Here is a 21,159-nt window from a genome sequence, read left to right on the forward strand (position 1 = left end):
CGGACGGCGCGGAGAAGGCGGCGGAGAAGGCGAAGCCCGCTAAGGCGGAGGAGGCCAAGGGGAAAGCGGTGAAGGCCGAGGAGGCCGCGGAGGAGGTCGGTGCGGCACGGCACCCCGGCCTCGCGTTGCTTGGGCGATCGCGTGGGGCAGCCAAATTAACCAGGTCTTCAAAAACCTGGTTACAGCAGGAAGTCTGGTGTTTGTACCGTGTCTTAACCTGATGCAGCTTCTGTAACCTGAATTAGTGATGGGCCCTGTGCATCTCTCGCAAAGCTTGTCTTTGCTGAAAACTGCACCTATGCTGCTACATTTTCTCCAAATATTACAGCACTGCAATAACGCATGAATGCTTTAAAATGTGCCATTCACTAACACTGCATGTGTTCATTCAGTGCCCTGAACCAAGTGGTTGTTCGGTCTTAAATGTAGTTGGTCTGAGACTAGTTAATGCAGCGGTCGTAACTCTGTTTTTATAAACTTAGGGGCCACCAAAGTATACAAAATCAATTTTAAAGAAGGGTGATAAAACCAACTTTCCGAAGAAAGGAGACACTGTTCATTGCTGGTATACAGGAAAACTGCAGGATGGAACAGTCTTCGATACCAATATTCAAACAAGTAAGGTCCTGTGTATACTGTTGGGCTTTTCTTGCAAATGCACATAGAGGAGATTAGCTGGAATCATTAAGCAGCCTTGGGCAAGCCTTTGCTTCTGGAAGGTGTGCATGGCGGGAGTCCTGACAAACTGCTTTTGCCATCGTGTTGTTGAGCTGACTGGGGCTGTCCCTGCAGTCTGCCCCTGGAGCCCGATTTTCCATGAGGGAATGCAGGGCAGTATTTTAGGATTGGCTGGTGTCAAGTGACAGTGCTGTATCTTGCCAGACCTCATGTTTGGCATTCTCCAGGCCATAGATAATGTGAAATGCGGGGATTTAATGAGTACTGAAACTACTTCAGAGGAAAGAGAGTTCCTGCTCAGGGAGCTTCCCTTATCTGTGGAACTCGAGCACCAACAGTGGAGTTAACTTGTCTAAATAGACACATCTTGTTACATTATTCTGTAATAAACCCTTAAACATGGAGGCACTGGAACGAGCGTGATTTCAAGTAGTCTGGTGTACCACATCTACTGTGGAGAAGTATGCTGGTATTTTTGTGACAGTTTCTAGATCAGAGGATTTAGGTACATGAAATTCTGAAATACTAGAAACGCTTTTCCAGCAGTGATGTCCAACGCTGAGAGGAACAGCAGGGCTGTCACTGAAATACTGTCTGTGATTCATCATACTTGTTCCATGATGATGTATGTTCCCTATTGACTTTTTTTGCTTCATTAATGTGTTTATGACTTATACCATCAACTTCAGTAATTCAGAAATGAGTCTTTGAGGTTCACTGGATCAGTATCTGAAAGATGCTCATCAACTTTAGCTCTTGGTGCAACTGGAACATTTAATGATGTTTTTAGTGCACAGCACTTAATTTTCCCCTAAAAATCTGACAGTGGGCTAAAAAGAATATTATAAGAACAGATATTTATATAAAGCATGATCATAATAGTAATTTTAGACAGAAGTATGGTATGTGCTGGTGTGACGTTAAACCAAATGAATATAAATCTGTCTTTCAGGTTCAAAGAAGAAAAAAGCAGCCAAACCTTTAAGTTTCAAAGTTGGCGTAGGAAAAGTAATCAGAGGTGTAAGTAAACCATTAATGACTCCCTCAGAATCCAAAAAGTTTTCATTCTGCAGGATTTTTGACCGGGGTGCAAATTTTGAGCTGCTGTTCTTGTTTCTTGTGGAGGTAAAAAGGCAAGTTGAAAGCATTCATATCCACAGGATGAGGTATTTATTCTTTACGGATGCGTTCATCCATCTGCAGTGTCATTCCTTTCATTAAGTAGTGTGTGGAAAACAGTGTAACAACTACGTGTTCCTCAGGACAAGCACAGCCTCTTGCGCATGTCTGTCTAGTGCTTTGCACAATAGACAAGATTACTGGGTTCCCGGGGCTCCATTGATCACTGTATGCATTCGGTGTGCTTTAGTCTGTCAGAAGATTGTTCTCTCTCAGCATCTTTTTGGCATTTGCCTTGGTGCCTCTTCGTGCGTAGTTCAGTTCATCCGTTAACTCTGAACTGGATGCTGAAACTCCAAATTCCAGTTGCTGTCACGCGCTGAAATGAGTTGCAGTTTTGATGCTGTAACTCCTCTGCTCTGTCTGGCACCGAGTGTTGCAGTAGTGCAGGTGGAAGCTGCGTGAGGGGAGTATCTAGGTAGATTAAAAGCACTCGGTAGAAGAATCGAGTGATCTGCACACCCGTCTGCTTGCTTACAGCTTGAAGTCACAGAGAGTGGTGTGAGCTTGGTGTGTTTGGGAGATACCAGCTTACGTGCAAAGCAAATGAGGTGCTTAACTCTGTCTCGCTGCTGCTGAGCCAACAGTGAAATTGGTGACTGTCTGCACAAGATAAGAACGCAAGAAGGATCTTATGCTTACCTGACTTTATAAAACAAGACCAACCCAACCCAGGCCAGCATAATCTTCCATGCTGCTGCTATGCAGGAAGAAGGCCTTTATAGGTGACTGGATTGGAACCGGGAAGGGGAAAATGTCCCTGGGCTTGTGGCCAGTACTGCAGAAGCAGCAGCCGCCTGCGTTTTTCTTTAGTCTCTTGGTGTAGCACTTCGGTGTTTGTGTGGGTGCCAGATATCTTCCTTAAGCAGTTACGAGGCATGAGCCGCAGCTGTTCATTGTGAAACGTTGATACGGTGCTGAGTGCCAGCTTTGGGCAGCGCGAGCGGGTCTTGAAGAGGGACAAGCACTGAAATAAAATTAGTCTTTAAGCATGAGCCTTAAACAAACGCTAATCCATTGATACTGCAGAATGGTAGGGAAACGTGAGGCAGAGGGAGACGAACCCCTTGGTACCATACGTGTGGTGGTCTGCTGTGAAATGCGCAAGTACAGTACAGGCTAATGTGGGAGCAGGGAACATCAGCCAAGGGGCAGTGTTTCCATGAGTAAAAAGAATGTGAAACTACCGCACGGGGTACATGCCGGGGTGCGCGTGCTGGAGAGAATGGTGTGGTATTGCGCAGGTATTCTTAGGAGCAAATTGGAAAAGCGTATGAAATGCACTTTTTCTTAAGCTCTGTAAGACTGCTGTGTGCTTTCATTGTTTGTTTGAATTTGTTTTGTTTTTCTATTTTTTCTTTTTTTTTTTTTTTTAATTTAGTGGGATGAAGCTCTTTTAACAATGAGTAAAGGAGAGAAAGCTCAACTGGAAATTGAACCTGAGTGGGCATATGGCAAGAAAGGGCAGCCTGATGCTAAGTATCCTTCTGCAATCAGTTACTCATTAAGTAACTTGGAAATGCTTGGTGGAATAAAGTGCTTTATGGACAGGGATATAATGGGGCGAGCATTCCCTTGTTACTCATAGCAGGCTTAGAATGTTAACAAATATAAAAAAACCTCAGTGAATGTAATGGATGGACGCAATTGCCTATTTGTTTTGAAGAAAAGCTCCTGTAGGGCGTACTGCAGAGGAGAACTTGATACTGTTTTCTGCCTGCTTTTTTACTCTAGCTGCTTCCAAGTGCTTATTCCCGCAGCACGGATGGGGATGCTAACCAGCGTAGTTGGGAAGTGGGTGAAAAGTTACCTGCTGCAACTGTGGAGACAGCAGTTAAATCTTGGCTAGAAGAACCAGTTCTGGGAGACAACTGAAATACGGGATCAGGCGAGTGATCCTGCAGCATGTCTTACACAGTCACGTTTCTTTTTTACCAGCGCTTCCGGAGGAGGGGAAGTGATTGTTCTCTCTTGCTCGAATCCTATGTCATGATAACTTTAAAGGACTGTCTAGAAATTCTCCTTCCCTCTGTGGTATAGTAGGACAGTCTAACCTCCTCCCAGAGGAAGACCAGTGACGGTGTCCCACAAATAGAGACAATGCTTAGGCAGTCCAGGTAGGACCCAGCTGCTCATCTTCAGAGGGATGGGAATAATGAGAAGCATGTCTTAATAAAGGCGTACCTGCAGAGCTGGTACTGAATGTCTCGCGACAGCTCACGTTAGACAGCAGCTGTGGTTCATACTAAATCCAAGATGGTAAAAGGGGTCAGTGAAATACAAACCTGACCCCTGAGGAACAGGACAACAGGTGGTAAGTCACTTAACAGTGATTGTGTTTGTTAACTGCCTGGGGTTTGTTTTGTTCTTTTTTTTTTTTTAAAGCTTCCTTAACTTTTGTAAACAGGATTCCACCAAATGCAAAACTTTTCTTTGAAGTGGAACTGGTGGATATCGAATGAAGTGAAGAGTTTCCTTCGCTGCTGGGAATCCATTTACGATGAAGAAAGCTTCTGACAACTGCAGTTTTGCTCTTGTAACTTCAGGATATAGTTACAACTGTGGCCTTGTATTGAAATCAAGTTTGTTTTCCCTGCCCCCCAACTGCTGTACAGTAACATACCACTAAAGCAAACATAGTTTATACATGCAAGTGACTTTGCTTTTTTGTGTGTATGATCACCTTAAAACTTCTTTCTCTTACTATGGGGCAAAACGGCACAGATCTCCAGCAAACTGTTAAAGGAGACGCAGCCCCATCGGGAACTGCCACGACTGTTTTTATTAGCCCTTGCCGTACTGACTGACCTGCGACCGAAAGACATTTACTTCCATACCTAGCTCAAGTCTTCAGCAATGCGTTTCCCTTTCAGCTTTATCTTCTCTGTAGCTGCTGAGTTTTACAACAGCACTCACCCAACAATTTTAGTTAACCTAAAGAGGAAAAAATTTACATTTATATTCCAGGCACTAAATTTCTCCTTTAAAGGTGTTCTATGGAAGTGTCAGGCATGGTGCCCACCCCATTCTAGAGGAGAGCTGTACGTACCACAAATGTTCCTGAGGTGTTCCTGTGCCGCAGCCACAGACGTACGTTTGAACAAGACAGGTGTTGGACTGAGACTATGGCGTTCTTACTCCTGGCTTGAATGAGGCACTCCAAGAAAGCTCAGAGGACTAGTGAATTCCTTGCTTTTATTACAAAAATGGGAATGATCACTTTGATCAAAATGAAAAAAGTTTGCTCACACTGCATACATGAAAAACTCTAAATACAAAAATCATCCCAAACACAGTTTGTGCTTTTTAAAAAAGAATGCAACATCATTTTGCACTGCATTTTAATTTTTGACCCCCACACAGAATAGAAAATACATATTGCAGCTTGCAAAGGCTGCCATCGTAATCTGGAGTTTCAGTCATGACAACATAAACAAAGCGGTCTGGGGTTTGCTCACTGGGGCATGGAAAAGATCTCGTGATAGAGCAGGTCGTGTCGTTTTGGCTGGAGAGCAGAGCAGGAGAGGACAGCCTTGCTCCTGCACTGGCAGCCCTCCCGACCTGCTTGTTTCCTGCAGCAGCCGTGGTGGCCAACACTGGTCAGCGGAACGGCTTTGGGAGGAAAAAACCAAAAAACCTACAGTTTTACCAATTAAGTCTATGGAATCATTATGAGACTGAAAAAAATTCTTCAGATAGCTCCATAAATTAGTGCAGGGAGTTAAAAAAAATGCATTTACGGTAAACTAGAGTTGTACAGAGATACCATTTATCAGTTACCAGCGCACAAATCTTGCTGCACGCATACCCTGTGAACATCAGCTCACTTCACATGCAAAAGACCAAAAAGCAGGTATTACGACAGTTCTTTCACATCCCTAATTTAGAAAAATATATTTTTTTTTATTCCATCTTTGTTGAAACTGCAGCACAGTGAACTTCACTCACTCTTCAGATCAAGTTGGATGATAATACTGTCCGTAATTCCATGCGTTCTGGTAATTGTACTAGGAAAAAAACAAACGAACATGATGACGTAAGTCAGACTGCCCAGGCTCCGCAAAGGATGCCCGATAACAAGCTAGCTATCATTCCAGAAAGGCACAGGTAAGTTTACCCTTCGGGAATTTTAACAGTTCTGAACAGAGCGGCCAGCGTGGCTACGCCAGCATCGGCGTTCCCGTGCCACACACAGAATGTTCAGGTCTTGGGACCTCTTCACCGAGGCTTTGCATGCAGCCTGTACCTCGGTCTGGTACCAAGGGTGGAACAAGCAAGGGTGTTCCTCTGCAGTGCAAGACCCATGAACTCCCAGCCTCCTTAAAGGTCCGCTGGAAGTCAGCTTTGTTACGGAGGTAAAACAAGTGTGGTTCAGTTGCAAGTCCAGGGCCAGGTTTGTACCAAGGGTCAGCACAGAGGCTGGTACTGTTGCCTGTAACATTTTTAGTTGCTTAATAAATATGCATGTGGCAGGTCTTCAAACACGGGACAGCTCAGAGGTTCACTCTTGCTCTCCTCAGGTCCCCTCTGTGGTACCTGCTTTATGGCTCCTCGTCACTCCCCTTTCAAGTCTCATAAGAGGGAGGAAAAAGGGAGGGAGCAGAAGGTAAGGGAAGCATGAACTGTCTGTGTTCTAGCTCCATGTCCACTATTACAGCGTGCCCCACAAGATGGGAGAGCCAAGGCAGACGGCTCAAGTGCCCCCGCACCACTCCCTTTGAAGCCATCAGTTTGCAGCTAGCAGAGACCATCACTGAGACAGGTTCCATGGTCTTACTGCAACCAGCTGTACCCCAGCTGAGCCTAGGTAGGCATTCAGCAGCGTAATGTTCTTGGGGTATCATGAACAAATGTCTCCATTCCCTCAGAAAGTGTTTGTCTGCTATTCTCGAGCAGATTGTGAAATGCACAGGAGGCAGAGAGTGATGGAGTTACCACGTCAACCACAGGACTGAGATCTTCATCAACACTGCAAGTCTGCCATTCCCACAGTTCTACGTTTGAAAACTTGGGGCATTTTTCCTGCTAGTGCCGAGCAGAGTTACCCCATGCTGGCTGAGACACCTTTTCACCGCCTGGCTTTGCAAAGAACACTTGACCTTGATGGGGGCAATTCCAAGCTGCAGTTACACAGCAGCCGGTTTGCGTCCCATCTGCAAACACTGTTCTCACTGGCTTGATAGGCTCCTTAAAGGCTGAATAAGTTTTCATTAAACCGCTTCAGCGAAAGTTTCAGTTGGACCTTCTACGATTCACAACCCGGAAGAGTAAGCATTCCAAGCCTGCAGCGCGCAACTCTCATCCCAGCTGAGGGGGCACCAGCAGTCCCCACCTTTACCAGTACTAATCTCGTACATAAAGGCAGGTGTTGAAGCTCTGGCTTTACAGCCTGCCCCTTGGACAAGTCAGAACACAAAACGGACTGTCAGTCTAGAAGCAAGCAGAGCGTGTGCTGGAGGTTGCTGCTGCCACAAGCAAGAAGAGGAAACCAAGGTATGATGTTACTGATTCACTCTTTAAGCCCCTATAGGGGACAAAGTGAAATGCCATGCAAGAATAGCCCCAACGGACAAGCTATTGAACAGACTGATTTTGCATGCACTATGTACCAGTGCAGCAGAACCCATACCAAGACGTTACAGGAACTACTAGTTGGAGAAAGTAACTATCAAAACGCACAGTAAATTGGCATCCCAAGGTAACTCTCCTGGGCAAAACGCCCCAGCACAGAACAGATCTATTGCCCTTCGCCAACAACGTCCCCAACTGCTGTCATGCTTCCCTTCACATGAAGAGCTAGCTACCAAACTGCTCATCTTGCTCCACGCTACAGAGAAATATTTTACACTTGCATAATAGCCCCAAGAGGAATCAACAAAGACAAGAGCTAAATTTTTACTCCAAACTTTCCTCATCAGCTGACACTGGGCCACAGAGAAACGTCACTGGGAAAACCACAACGTGCATATATTCAGAATGCGCGTGTTGAATGAAGGAACCAAAGCATGCACCTACCTGGTACCAGGCGTTGTAGTTATACGCTGCCTGATTGACTTGCATGTCTCCATCCATCATCTGTGCTGATGCCAAAGTTGGGTCGTCTGTGAGCATTTTCTTTTCATCCGGCTCCTCTGATCTGTGAAGTTAATATTTGCTGGTAAACGGTATCTTAGATTAAATTCTGAGCATGTCTTCATGTGAGAAATGTTATAACGGATAAGGGTAAGTATTTTCAGACTTGGTGCCCTGTCCAAACAGGGTAACAGAATTTGACTCAGGGAGGGACAGCAGTATATTGTGCTTCAGAACAATAGTCTGGTTTTTAAATTGTCCCGGTGCTCAAACAGAGACAGCAAAAGCATGTTTCTGCTTAGAGACTGAGTTATTTTTATCAGTACCATTTAATTTTTCTGTGATACATAATACAAAAAGTTATTTTTCAATAAATCCATTTACAAATATTTTAGCCAACAGTACAGCTCTGTGTAGTATATACTTTACATGATTAAAAGAACAGTGATGATGTTCTTGTAAGCAGTAGGTTTACAGCTGAAAAACATGTATATATATTCATAGATTAAAGAAAAAAAAAAGTCTCTGAGACTGTTCTCTGAAGTATTTTTAAAGCATTTCCAAAGTGCTTTGTATCAGCTACAGTTCAGTGTGGTGCGTGTTCCAGCTACCCCACAGTGCATCATCTATCAAGTTAGTTTATACCCTCAGGTGAACAGACTTCCTACCCGTTCTCTGCTCTCCTTTTTAAAGAATCCTGCTCCTTCAGAAGTGCTTGATGTTCATCGTAGGCATCCAAAAGCCTGAAGCAGACAAAAAGAAAGCTTTGCTCACCGTTTTCATGTAAACATTTTAAACGCACAAGCAACCATTTTAAAAAGTCTACTTCAAAATAAAAATACAAAAAAATTCTTAAAACAAACTCAATCATAATCAGATTTTAATCAGTGATCCACCATGAAGATGGGAAAGCTGAAAAACTTAATTTGAAGGGGGATTCCACAATGCATAGTGAAAAATTTTCTGCGAGTGCAGAAATTCCCAACTTGCTCAACTTTTAATCAGACTTCACGCAGTTCTTCTGTAAAGTTTCTTTATAAAAAAGTTTTCTAAAACTTATTTGTGATACAGCCGCTTCTTCCAGTGATTGCATTCCCTCAGCTGCGTGTTGATGCCATCCATAGCAGCACTGACATTTAGGAATCAACATTTCTTTAAATACTGGAAATGAGTATTTTACAAAATTGTAACAATTCCAAAGTAGCACCTTACAGCCTTTTCCCAAACAACGTGGGAAGCGTAGGTGTATTTAACACAGCACAAAAGAGTCATATTATTTAAATATCAAGTATAACCATATATTGCTGAGTGAAAGAGTAATACTTCTATTTCCTAGGTAAAATTCCCACTAATAGCTAAATACCATTTCATCTGCTGTGTACCACAGTTTACAAGGTATCACATGAAAACCGCTGCTTCTGTTAATATCGCTCTTTGTGAAAACCGTTTCTTGTACTTATTCTGTGCTCTAGTATTATTTGGGAACCAAAAACTTCATTTTGTTTGGTCTACCTAGGACCCCAAACTTGCAACACTTGGCTGCCACGCAAGTTGGAATGGTCAGAGTCAGCAGAAATTAAGGACAGTTATTGTTAAAAAAACATACAAAGCAGAAAAACTAACTCATGGTTAGTCCTTCCAAGTTACTTAGCTGCAAAATGTAAATAAAAACAAGAGCTTTTTTTACAATAGAGAATTAAGAGGAAAAAAGTATATCTAGTATTTAATTAAGCAGTTGTACTGATCCTCCCACATAAGCGTACAGCATTGTTAATACTTCTCAACGTAGAAAAATCAAATCAGTGCAGTTTTGGAAACCTCAAGCAGCAGCTCACAGGGTATGGAGTATCAAATTATACCTGTGTCACAGAACACTTTGCATTCTCTTCGAGAAACATCCTCCTTTTTAAGGCTTAGCAAGAGAAAACTACAGTATGAAGTTACAGGCAGCGTAATTTTGCTCTGTGAGATATTTCATTAAAAAAAGGGGTAATTTTCTGAAAAGATATTCCTGTTTAAAAACAGGAATTTGGTTTAGAAAAGCAGCTATCCCTCAGCAAAGCACTGATGGCACAAAAGAAACAATTTAATGGATGCCACTAACCCTACCCCTTCCCTACTACTTTTACAAGCACTCTTTCGGTGACCCTAGTTTGGCCATTGCACAGATTACATCTTACTTGTTTACATCAGAACCAAAATCTTCAAGAAATTCCACTTTTCGCTGAGAAAACGTAATCCTCATTTTTATAGACAACGCGCCATTGACAGCTTTATCAAAACAGCTCAAGATGTTTTCTTCATTTTGCTTGAGATCGCCACTGTACTCCATTTCAAGTAAGTTGAGATACAGTTTCGTATTTTCCTGTTCAAAAGATGTATTAGAAGTTGTACATCGTAGGTCATGTTAGGTTTTTAACGCTGAATGTATGTCTACCGATGCATACCAGAACATTTACATCATAAATACATGCTAGAATAGTGAATAAAAAGATTTTCTTTTTACACTGGTCATCTTTGACCTGGTTTGTTTCACAAATAGATTAGAAGCGATCTAACACTACAAAAACAGATGTCACACTTGGCTAATAGTAAGCTAACAGTATTTGGAGTGCCAAACATTTCTGCGGTTATACAAAACGATCTACAAGTACTGCCTACACGATCAGTTTTGTTCACCTTGAGATGTGAACACGCCTGTAATATTTAAGATTCTAAAAAGGAAAAATGAAGGTAGGAAGCACATTGTGCTTCTGATGAAAAAAAATTTGCAAACTTCCAGATTTGCAAGCTGCAAATACGGCAACATCAGTTTAGAGGGACTGGTGTCTCCATGCAGTAATGAAACATTACATACAGTTACAGTTCCTGTCATCACTGTTGCCATATTTTAAAAAAAAAAGGTTCAGAAAGAGAGAAAAATACCAGGATTTTTTTTTTTTTTTTTTTAAAAAGCCAAAGAGGGAACACATACTTTGTCAATTTCTATGGCTTCTGACAGCACTTTTCTTGCCTTTGGAAGATTTTTCTGTACTTTGAAGAGGTGTCGAGCTAATTTGATGGCATAAAACGACGATTCGCTAATTGATTTGGCATTCCTAACAGCCTCTTCAAGCAGGTGTTCAGCTTCTTCCATGTTTCCATGTCTGCGTTCTAAGCTTACTCTTCGTAAGCGAATCATTGCTAGCCCTAGAATACACTCTTCAAATGTTTTCAAGATTCTTCTTGCTTCATCGATGTTGCCTAAAACACCGGTGAAGATGCTTTAAGATGTGAGACATCCAACAGCCTCTTAAAAACAATCCCTCCCAGCAAAAACTAACGTTGCTCTTACCCTGCTGCTCCTCAAAGGCAGCCCACAGCATGTGAACCATTGGTTTCTTAGGAAGATGTATTGTGCAAGCCCTGCTGTAGACATGCCTCACTCCTTCAATACTATGATTCTCCATGTATTTGGCATACTATGGTTGAAAACAGAGTAGAGATTGAAAAATTTAAAGCTTGTATTTGCCTTTAAAAACATGACAGAACGATAAAATTCTTTTGTTTAAACCCATTCAGCACCTTTATTGAACCACTAGACTAGTTTCTGTAAGGAAGGACGTAGAGAGGCAACGAAGTTGGCATATGCAGCAGTCAAATCTGGTTGCAAGCAGACCATCTCCTAATGCAACAGATATAGTTATACATGAACAACATTCCACAAGAGTACAAAAGGTTAGTCACTAGATCAATGTATGCAATCAGTAGGAGGTAGGTGGTAAACCGCTTCCCTTACCTTAATCCAGAAGTCCTCATAGAGGGCACATGAAATAACACATCTTTCAAAGAGGACCACAACTCGTTCGTGAGTGCCATTTTCTATCTCAAATTCTAAGTACTCTTTCCAGTTTTTCAGCTGAATTTTCTCCAGAGGTTTTACATGAAAGTAAGGCCTCTTTATCTGCAAGAGTCACAGTACGGCAACTTATGAGCAATAAGCATACCACCAAGTTGCTTAAAAAACCCAACCAAACAGCCACACGTCATTGAAGTAGTGCCATTTAAATAAACAGGACTTCAGAATGATAGATCATCATCTGTTCAATTAAGTCTGCTGGGGTTACCCAAGTATTGGTCAAGAGATTTTGCTGACAATTACATTCTAGGCTAGTAACTTGTTCTTCTAGAAAGCTTTTTCAGTGCAAGTGTTTACAGCAGCTGAGAAAGAACTCAGCGCAGTTACTCCCTTGCAAACCTGCAGTCACGACGTAACAATGACATTATAAACAACAATTAATATTGTCCACATACATACAACTGAAGTACCTCCTATTGTACTAGCGCATATCCTACAAATTAAATTCAAAGTTTGGTTGAGAATCATGACAAGGAAAGACAGAGCACTGAATTGAACTTCATATTAAATATTTACATTAAGCTGATTATTCCAAGAGCTAGCAAGATTGCATTTTTATTGATGACTACAAGAGGAGCTGGGTGGGACAGAGTTCAGCACAGAAAATTTAAACATTGCTTTCAACTAAACATAGCAAAGCATCCTTCTGGAGATCTTTTGCTTTTTCTCTCCCTCATCTTTAATTTTTCCCGATTATTTCTCTCCTGTACTGCAATTCCATCTCTGATACAAATACACACAAACGGATGAAGAACTTGGGATAATTAAGGAGTAACATTCAATTCTTCAAGGCCAGCTGAAATTTAAAGCCAATCACCCCCTTCAGGCTCCTCACTGAACTCTGCTACCGAACCCAATACTCTCTTTCCATTTTGACAAATTCACAGGTACATTGTTCCGGCTAAAATAACCGTAAAACAGGTCTAAGGGGTCTCCTTCACTTATGTGACATCTGTTGCCTATCTACTTCATTTCTGTCCATTACAAAGACATGTTTAACTTTATATTTCAAACTCCTCATAGATCCAACATGTTGGTATCTACAGAGCAGATATACTCTCTTGGTAGAAAAAGTATTGATTCTGGCCAGGGGCAAGAGAGGACACCCTGGTCCCTAGACATTTTCTGCAGCATGTCCACAGTTTTAGCATTCTCCCAAGTTTCAATAATTCGTAGCTTAAAGTTCCCTGAGCCAAGAATACCTATACTCACATAACCATCTTCCACAATACATCAGCATATTTGAGCCTCGCCTACTCTAGGGACATGCCTTGTGTGCTCTCCTTCCTCCAACGACAGGTTAACTGGTACAAAAGTGACCCTGCAACAGGTTGGACTGGTAACAGCACTTCAGGCTGCTGTGTAACAGAAAGGGTAACCCGCCCCAGTTAGACCACGCTCTAGTCTACGGCGCTAGGACTGGCTACGTACTATGTTTTCGAGTTCCTTTGTTGGACGAGGCCAGATACCTTGTAAGCCAAAGTGCAATAAGCAACACAACAGTTCTGACATCAGGTAACCCGTTAAGGAGTCTCTGAAAATCTGTCCCAGTTGTTTAACTACAATGTACTTTTTAAAAAGAAAGTAAATATAAAAGAACCACCATGTTATACAATATGGTACTTGCCAGGAGGAAAAAAAAAAAATAAAAAAGAGACCGAGAATTAAAAACTCAAGTCGTTTTTTCAAAAGTAAACAAACTTAATTCTACATAGAAAAAGTTCTATATTTGCAGTGATCAAATGATTAGTTTAATTAATACTTTTAATACATTATACATAGGAGCTGCATGTTACGATGGCTACTTTTGGAAAACAAAAGTTAACTGATTTCAGGTTTAAAAGTGTAATGTTAAAATACAAAACCATATAAATTTCATTCTCCTTTTAGGATAGGCTTACCTTTTCAATTAGAATTACCTTCACTCCCTTATTATTTTGCAATGTCCCACATGCATAAAGCAGTGCTAACTTATGTAGCACTTCACACATGTATATTTAAAGACTGCTTAGTAAATAATACACCACCTTGCCCCACTCCAAATACTGCTTAAAGATTTTTAAATTGTCAGATGACAGAGCTGACCTCACAAGTTGCCTTTTCACAAGAAAAATGGCAGAGAAGTGAAACTTTATCTTTGTTCAAAGCCCCACAACAGTTTAAATCGTAAGGCCTAACTGTTACCCAAAATTCCTAGTCTTACGTTCAACACTCTTGCACATGCTGCCTTACATAGAAAAAAGAAAACTTACCGCTTCTTCAAACGTCCACCTCTTACTGACTTCATGTTCATTGTGGTTAAACATTTCTTGATGAATCTCAATGATTCTGTGCCTCATGTTTTCTATCTCGGTAATTAGCTAAAACATAATTTAAAAAAAATGTAACACAGGTAGACACCGCATCACCTTTGTAAATGCATTTTACGGTGACAGTAAGATGCATGAATTAAAGTATCACAGGTGCATTAAATGTTACCCTGAACAGCTAGGGGAAGGGATGGGATGCTGCCTTGATGGTGCCTTGGCCCTCAGTGCAACCCAACTGAACTGGGTTTCTATCTGAAGTTTTGCTCTTGTGTTACAGATGATTGAGATTTAATGTGAATTTGGATCCAAGTCAAACTTGGTTTCGGTATCTGTACGTTTTCACAGTTCGCAATTCCTTTGGATGGCTCCAAGTTTTTGTAAGCCTTTGAAGGCTATGAACCTGCACAGACCATTGCTGATGAAGAGCCTTCTTAGACCACAGTTCCTAACCTGTTAACTGGAACAATTAATATTCATTCCTAAAGTTTTGTAGATCACTTCTTTAATTTTTTAACTCCATGTCTTTAATACCTATGAAAACACTGGAAAGATATGTCCTGTAGACAAAAGCAGTTATCACGTGAGCCAAAGAGCAATGATATGCAAGAGAACTATGGGAACACCTCAGCTACAGATATATTAAACTGTCTGCAGATAAACTCGTCTTTTAGCCACAGAGGAAGGCAAGAAATGCCAGTGAACATCCTCTGCGTATGTACCTTGGCAGGGTCAGTTATATCTTCAGTACCAGAGGGCAGGTCGTCTCCAGGTTGTGCATCCTCTCCACTATGGCCGTTCACAGACGCTAGTTCTCTGCGCAGCTGAACAAACTGCTCAGTAGTCAGAAGGTCTCGAGGCAAGTTGTTCTGTATATGTTCCTTAAACCTAAGAATAGTTAGAAACAAGTCAACACAAATTTGATGTTTTATGTTGCAATATTCTGCATAACCAGAGCACAACAGTAAATCCTAGCAGGGTTCTGCATTACTTTATTGATCTAGAGCAACACTGAGAACGTGACTTCTGACAACATACAGACAAAATGCAACTTCTACTACCTATCAGACTTCAAAGGCTTCACATTTCAAAGAGAAGTGAAAGGATGATGAACTTCAGTGGCAAAGACAGACCACCTGCCATGTAAAATTGATGGCAAAGGACAAGATCAGTTTCAGAGGAAGATCCTTACTTCCAAAACCAAAAGATCTGTAGAAATTATGGGGAAGACTGGTGCATAATTTAACTAAGGCTTCTGGTTCCCTCTTAACCTCTCCATATTAATGCAGAATTCTACTATGTAAAACTTAACCAAGTATTTCTCTTTAGTCAATTAAATTAGTGTTTCACCACAGATGAGCATTGCATGAGGAATTAGAGTTGAAAACTGCTCATTCTGATTTTTCAAAGACATCCGCTCTCTTCTTCCTCACAATTCCAAGGCCTTCCTTTACTCCACAGCAGAATTTGTGAATTTATCTAAAACCAAATTCCTAAAATGCGTACCAGTACTTTAAAACAATCAAACTGTGTAAGTACATAAGTAGTAAGTAAGTATATAAAACTCAGTAACTATTTCAAGCTCTTGTTCTGAGTGAACATTTTCACATTTACAGAAGTAGGTTAGCGTGTGCTTAAGAAACTCATACCGTTAACTAAACCTTTGTTTCCTCTTTACCTCTGGAAATGATGACTGTAGAGTTGTGTTGGAATTCCAAGGATGCGGTCGTATATGGACGTAACTTCCCTTAGGTTTCCCTGTTCATTTTCCCAGTTTATATACATTTCCCATAGCCTGTCAGAACGGAAATCTGTCCCAGCAGCTAAAACTGCATGTTCATAGGCTCTGAAAAATGAAATAATTTTACAGGTGTTTCTGGATGTGGTGACAGAACAAGGAAGAAAAGTTCTGGCTCTTACTTATTTAAAGATGATGAGCGTCCTCATTTACTCGCAACCACGCTTATATTCATTATTTAAATTCTTCACAGTATTTTCTAGATATCTGTAGCAAGATCTCTAGAATTTCAGAAAGTTCACGCTCACTTTTTTTTTTTCCTCCAGCACTACCACAACAGAACAAATAAATGCAACAGAAAAAGCCACTTGCAGGAACACAAGATATTAAGAAAATACAAGATCATTACCACTTACATCTTGTAAAGATTCTAAAAACACTACTTTAGCAGTTTAACACACAAAAGCTATGTATCAATCATGCAGCTAGAAGCTGCTTCAGTAAAAGTTCAGTTAAAGCTTTGGGTCAAACTTTAGTCCAACCTCTTAGTCTAACCAGGACCACTGCCAGCAACAGATGACGACAGACACATTCTATCCATACCTTGAAAACCTCCAAGGAATTAAATTCCCAAAATTCTATGGGGAACCTGTTCCAGTGCAGCACTAAGTATTTCCTAACGTCTAATCTGAAGCTCTCAAGTCACAACTTTTGACCCTTGTACCACATTGTATTGTCTACCCCTTCTTATGGAATTTGGCTCCATCACCTCTTAGAAGTCCTTAAAGTAACTGCAGGCTGTTATTAGCTTGCCCCGTAGCTTAAACATACTAACCCGATTACACTGCTATACAACTACACGTATGGGCTTCGTGTATCACTTAGTCTGCTTTCAACTTACCCTCGAATAGTACTGTTAGTTTCAGGATCAGCAGGGTCCAAGGTCTCCTTTAAGAAGTTTATATAATGTATCCAAAGATCAACACTAAGAGGAATTGCCTGAAGCCCTCTGCGATAAACCTATGAAGAGAACGTGAACTGTACTTCAAATACTTAATGGCGTCCTAATAGAGAGGCAACACTGTGTTATCCGGTGAACCTTAGAAATACTAATTACTGGAATTTTGTTTAAATAATCTACCATTACCATTTGGGTGGAGGTTGGATAGAACATGGCAATGTTCTGATCTCCACGTGCAGAGTCTTGATCTTCAAAGCGCAGCGGTCCCTGCATTCTGACCAGGTTGTGTGGGCAGGCTTTGGGGTACAGACCATAGGGCACAGACCCATTAGAGCATCATTGACAGCGTCTGACCAAAAATGCAATAAGATGTAGCAATTGTGACCAGCAAACCAACTATATTGTTTTGAAAATGAGTAATAAATGTAAGTGACAGAAAAGCCCTGCCCTACTTGTTAAGCTGCAGTGTAATAGAGAGGCTTGCACTGCAAAGCTTGACAAACTGTAGAGGTTTAACGCACCTGCCAACAAAGAGAAAAAACATTAGCTACAAATGCCACAGACGTGACAAGTGCAAACAAAATCCCTACAAACCTGACCATACATGGCAGGTACTGGCAGCCAAATGACTTGCAGTAGGTTAGTCATTATTTGGCTAACAGGACCAATGGCAATAGCTGGGCCCAGCTACCTACATACCTCATCAGACTGTTTAACGTTGTCATGTCGCTTTTCAAGGTCTGCATACTTTTTCCAATATCCATAGCAATATGGATAATGCGTGAAAAACCTGTCAAATGCTTTCCTGGCAGCTGGTAAGTGGTTCTGCAAGAAATACACAATAAAAGCAATGAATCCTTTCCTTAAAAAAACCTTCACGTTATTTCAAAAACAACTACTGTTTTAATTTTGTCTTAAAAACTATTGGTTTTATTTTGTGGTCTCTGCTGATGACACTGGCAAGGGCAACTGTCTTAAAACAGTACCTATGAAAGCCTGATGCACAGTTCTAGAGCTGTCACTGGAAGATCCATGACTTGTTTTGGTTTTCTTTGTTTAATTCTGGAAGGCTAAGGAAAAAGGGAGCATGTACTAACCTCCTGCTCTACATACTGTAGTAGATATACCCATCCTGTGAAATCCTGGGGATTGTCCTCTACTACTTTCCAGAACTTGTCAAAATCTGGAGGGAAGCAAGCCTCAATATCTGTTGTCTGTAAACTTTCAATATTTGGAATTTCACTCTCCTGTGTGTTCTCTTCATTCAAGTCAGGGGAACTATCAGGTGATTGTTCCATCTCAGTTACACTCATAATTTCTGTACTGAAGTCCATATGCTGTTCTTCTGTTGCTGTTTCAGCGCCATTGTCTGTGCCGTCATTGCTTACAGTCGGCTTCTCCTCCTCTGCATTATCTGCGTTCTCCATAGCTGAGGTTACTGCTGTTTCGTAGTACTAGATCCTGTGGAAATAAAAAGATTCAGTATTCATGCAGTGAAGGTTCAAGCAGAACTTGGGCGTGAATTATCAGCTAAGCGTCTCCCAAGTGCTTCAGGCATTCACGTATTTCACCACAAACCTTCATCAATTAGATCTGCTTCGCGCACAAACCTTATTCACAATTAAAAACAATGTTAATAGCAGTCATGTATTTTAACATCCGCACGTACAAATCACCGTGGTTTTTCTAAAAGATGACCACAAGTAGCTATCGAGGTATAAAAGTGAACCAATACAGTTTTCCTGTATGAGTCTAGTGGACGTTTACTCCAAATAAAGAATTATGTTCAAATTTATTCAATTCTCCTACTTAGTACAAATCAGTAACTTCTTTGCAAAATAAATATGTGTTAAAATGTACCCTCAACGCCTAGCTGAACTGGCTTAAGCGATAATTTTGCAAAGGGAAGAAATACTATCAGCAGTAGACTCGGTCCATATTAACGATGCCTATATAAACCAACCAGCACCAGGGGGCCACAAAAATGTTTAGGCTAGCCCTTACACGCAGTCACTCGCTCCCACACACCACTCTCATGTCAGGAGTTCCTCCTGCCCCTCAGGACAGACTCCATCTTCCTCCCACTCTTCATCTTGATCTTCCTGCCAAACGCTGCTGCCCAGCCCTACCCTCCTCCGCAAACGCCAGTCCAGCCTAACTCGGCTGCATGCTGCTCTGCCAAACAGCGCTCGGCCTCAACTGATCTCAGCCTTCATCGCCTGAAGCCTGGGCGTGAGGCACTCAGCTGAACCTTCCCCACGTTCAAGCTAGATCCTAATGACTAACGGATTCTAGGTAATACAATACCCATGTAGAATACAATAGCTCTTAGCTGTGAATATATTTTGGATGAAGAACGGCACGAGACCATCATCCTGAAATGCACTGTGGCAACTGCCACTCCTATTTCCCTTCGGTTCTCCTCAGAGGAGATAACAGCAAATAAGTTTTGCATTAAAAAAAAAAAAAGTCCCCACCCCATTCTGTATCTCCAGAATTCTTTCCCACTGAAAGCCTGAAAAGAGAACAAACAGACCACTTGCTTTCATTTCAACAAATACATCGATAAGCCATCAATAATAAAGTTGGGGAAAAAAAAACTGACAGAAAGGAAAAACATCTATACCCTACCTTCAGCAGCTTCAACGTGTGATAACAGTTCACGTTTTCCTAGGAGTTCACCAAGCCAAGTAACTTGGGCATAGTGTTAAAAGGCCCACGTGCTCTACTCTGCAAGTTTTCTAATAACTGTTTTTTAAAAGTAATTATTTCTATTCTCCATCGTATACATCACCTAGCAATCATATAAATACAATTTCTTTCCTTTAAGGTAAACAGTTCATAATTTTATAACTTTATATGGTAACTGTTCATAAAAATGAACAGTTCATGCCATTCAAAAGTCACACAAACATGATGTGACTGCACACAGCACTATACTGCTTTTGTTCTACAGGAAAAGAGGACGCTCGTGTAAGATGAACAGTTTATTGCATTAATGGCCAGCTCTTCCCCACATCCTGGGCCACTCTAGAAAGCCTGCATCAAAAGCTGGTTTATTTAGTGCACGTTGGAGATGCATCTTCAATATTGATTTTGAGAATAAACATAATTTATAAGTTAAGAAATTAAGTATCAAAGCCATATCATTACGCCTTTACCAGTACAACATACAGAAGAGATCTGCATCATTAAAAGCAGCTGCTATCATTCAGAGCTTACCTCTGTAAAGATTACAAAATCAAGGCATAAGAGGAGCGCGTTATGCAAGCAGCAGCCCTAACACTTGAAAAAAATAGTTTAGAGGATGTTTACAGCTCTAAAATTTGAGAAAGCTAATGTAATTGTTTTTAAACATGCAATAATTTATGACCTCAACTTACTCTGGTATTTGACAGATGTTTCCCCCCTCTAGCTGATTCAGAAGATGTATTCCAGCTTAAAAAAAACCAAATCCCCCAAATCTAGCTGCCTTTCAGATTAGGGGGAGGGAAAAAAAGAAAGAGGGAGAAGTGGTACCGCATCACCTCTGCACACAAGTTTTCAAACAGAATCTACAAGCCTGTTTGACGGTTTGCTTCCAGCTGAAGGCGTTCTAGAACGTGCCCAGGGAACCGAGGCACATCCCAAACTCTTACCATAACTGAAGGCTAGTGCCGACATGATCGACCACTGAAGGCTACGGCCGACATGATCGACCCTGTCTGGTACCAAACGAATGCCCATCAATCCACGGAGCTACGAAGGTAGCAGACCCGAAGCTGATGCACACCCAGCACAACCACGTAACAGAGTAACTTAATGCCAGTTTTTACATCACTCAGGCTAAATAACTAAATAAGTATATCGGGTAACTACATGCACCAGCTTTAAATAATTTATGTCGACATATATTGTTCGGCCTGTTTCAATTAAACGTTTATTGCATGCGATACTCGTGCTTATAAATATGAATGAACTAATGGAAAACACCTAGGAAAAAATACAACCGGGCAGCACCGAGGAATTTCAAGCCTCCTCTTACACCCTTCCCTGCCCTAGGAAGAACGCTTCACAGTCCCGATAAGCAGCTGCCCGAAACCTTCTGGGGCAGGGCTGCACGGGCGTTACTGACCTGGCCCCTTCGCCGCTTCTGCCCGAAGACTGACGTTTTGGTGGCCAGAATACAGTAATAATGTAATAAACCGCAAAGCGCTCAAAGACTTTGAGCTGGCCTATTATTTGTTCAGAAATTTAGCGGCTATTACAGCATATAAAAGAGAGATAAAATTTACTCTAGCAAGCGAAAACCGCAGGCAGGCTGGTTTCTCCAGGTGCCAGGTAGCTG

The 21,159-nt window shown here is 41.4% G+C and overlaps 2 protein-coding genes across 3 annotated transcripts; one reads left to right on the top strand and one right to left on the bottom strand.

Annotated features, from left to right (window-relative positions):
- Nucleotides 1-2: 2 nt before the first annotated feature.
- Nucleotides 3-4,510, top strand: FKBP3 (FK506 binding protein 3; the record flags this gene model as incomplete). Its single annotated transcript, XM_009289917.1, has 5 exons — nt 3-95; nt 483-618; nt 1,631-1,698; nt 3,239-3,336; nt 4,265-4,510. Coding segments are annotated over 5 exons (450 nt in total), but the record flags the coding sequence as incomplete, so codon positions are not given.
- On the bottom strand, nt 4,357-18,274 carry PRPF39 (pre-mRNA processing factor 39). 2 transcript variants are annotated; one of them, XM_009289863.2, is made up of 13 exons: nt 17,930-18,274; nt 17,532-17,657; nt 16,773-16,891; nt 15,812-15,979; nt 14,856-15,021; nt 14,080-14,187; nt 11,708-11,872; nt 11,264-11,390; nt 10,904-11,172; nt 10,110-10,294; nt 8,598-8,672; nt 7,873-7,993; nt 4,357-5,864 (listed from the first exon to the last, which is right to left on the bottom strand). In XM_009289863.2, exons 1-13 carry the CDS (start codon nt 18,257-18,259, stop codon nt 5,814-5,816), a joined length of 2,010 nt encoding a protein of 669 aa, XP_009288138.1. In that variant the 5' UTR covers nt 18,260-18,274; the 3' UTR covers nt 4,357-5,813. The 2 variants fall into 2 exon arrangements, with proteins under 2 accessions (XP_009288138.1, XP_009288137.1); XM_009289862.2 differs by lacking the exon at nt 4,357-5,864 and having other exon boundaries at nt 7,090-7,993.
- Nucleotides 18,275-21,159: the final 2,885 nt, after the last annotated feature.

Source organism: Aptenodytes forsteri, unplaced genomic scaffold (genome assembly GCF_000699145.1).
Source record: "Aptenodytes forsteri isolate BGI_AS27 unplaced genomic scaffold, ASM69914v1 Scaffold76, whole genome shotgun sequence".
NCBI classification, from domain to species: domain Eukaryota; kingdom Metazoa; phylum Chordata; class Aves; order Sphenisciformes; family Spheniscidae; genus Aptenodytes; species Aptenodytes forsteri.

Coding starts and splice junctions, on each gene's coding strand:
- PRPF39 (XM_009289862.2), bottom strand. CDS start 18,259: ATGGAGAACGCAGATAATGCAGAGGAGGAGAAGCCGACTGTAAGCAAT. Junction 11,873..14,079: donor GGTGGACGTTTGAAGAAGCG/GTAAGTTTTCTT, acceptor TGACTCTTGCAG/ATAAAGAGGCCTTACTTTCA. Junction 11,391..11,707: donor ATGAGGACTTCTGGATTAAG/GTAAGGGAAGCG, acceptor TTTCAACCATAG/TATGCCAAATACATGGAGAA.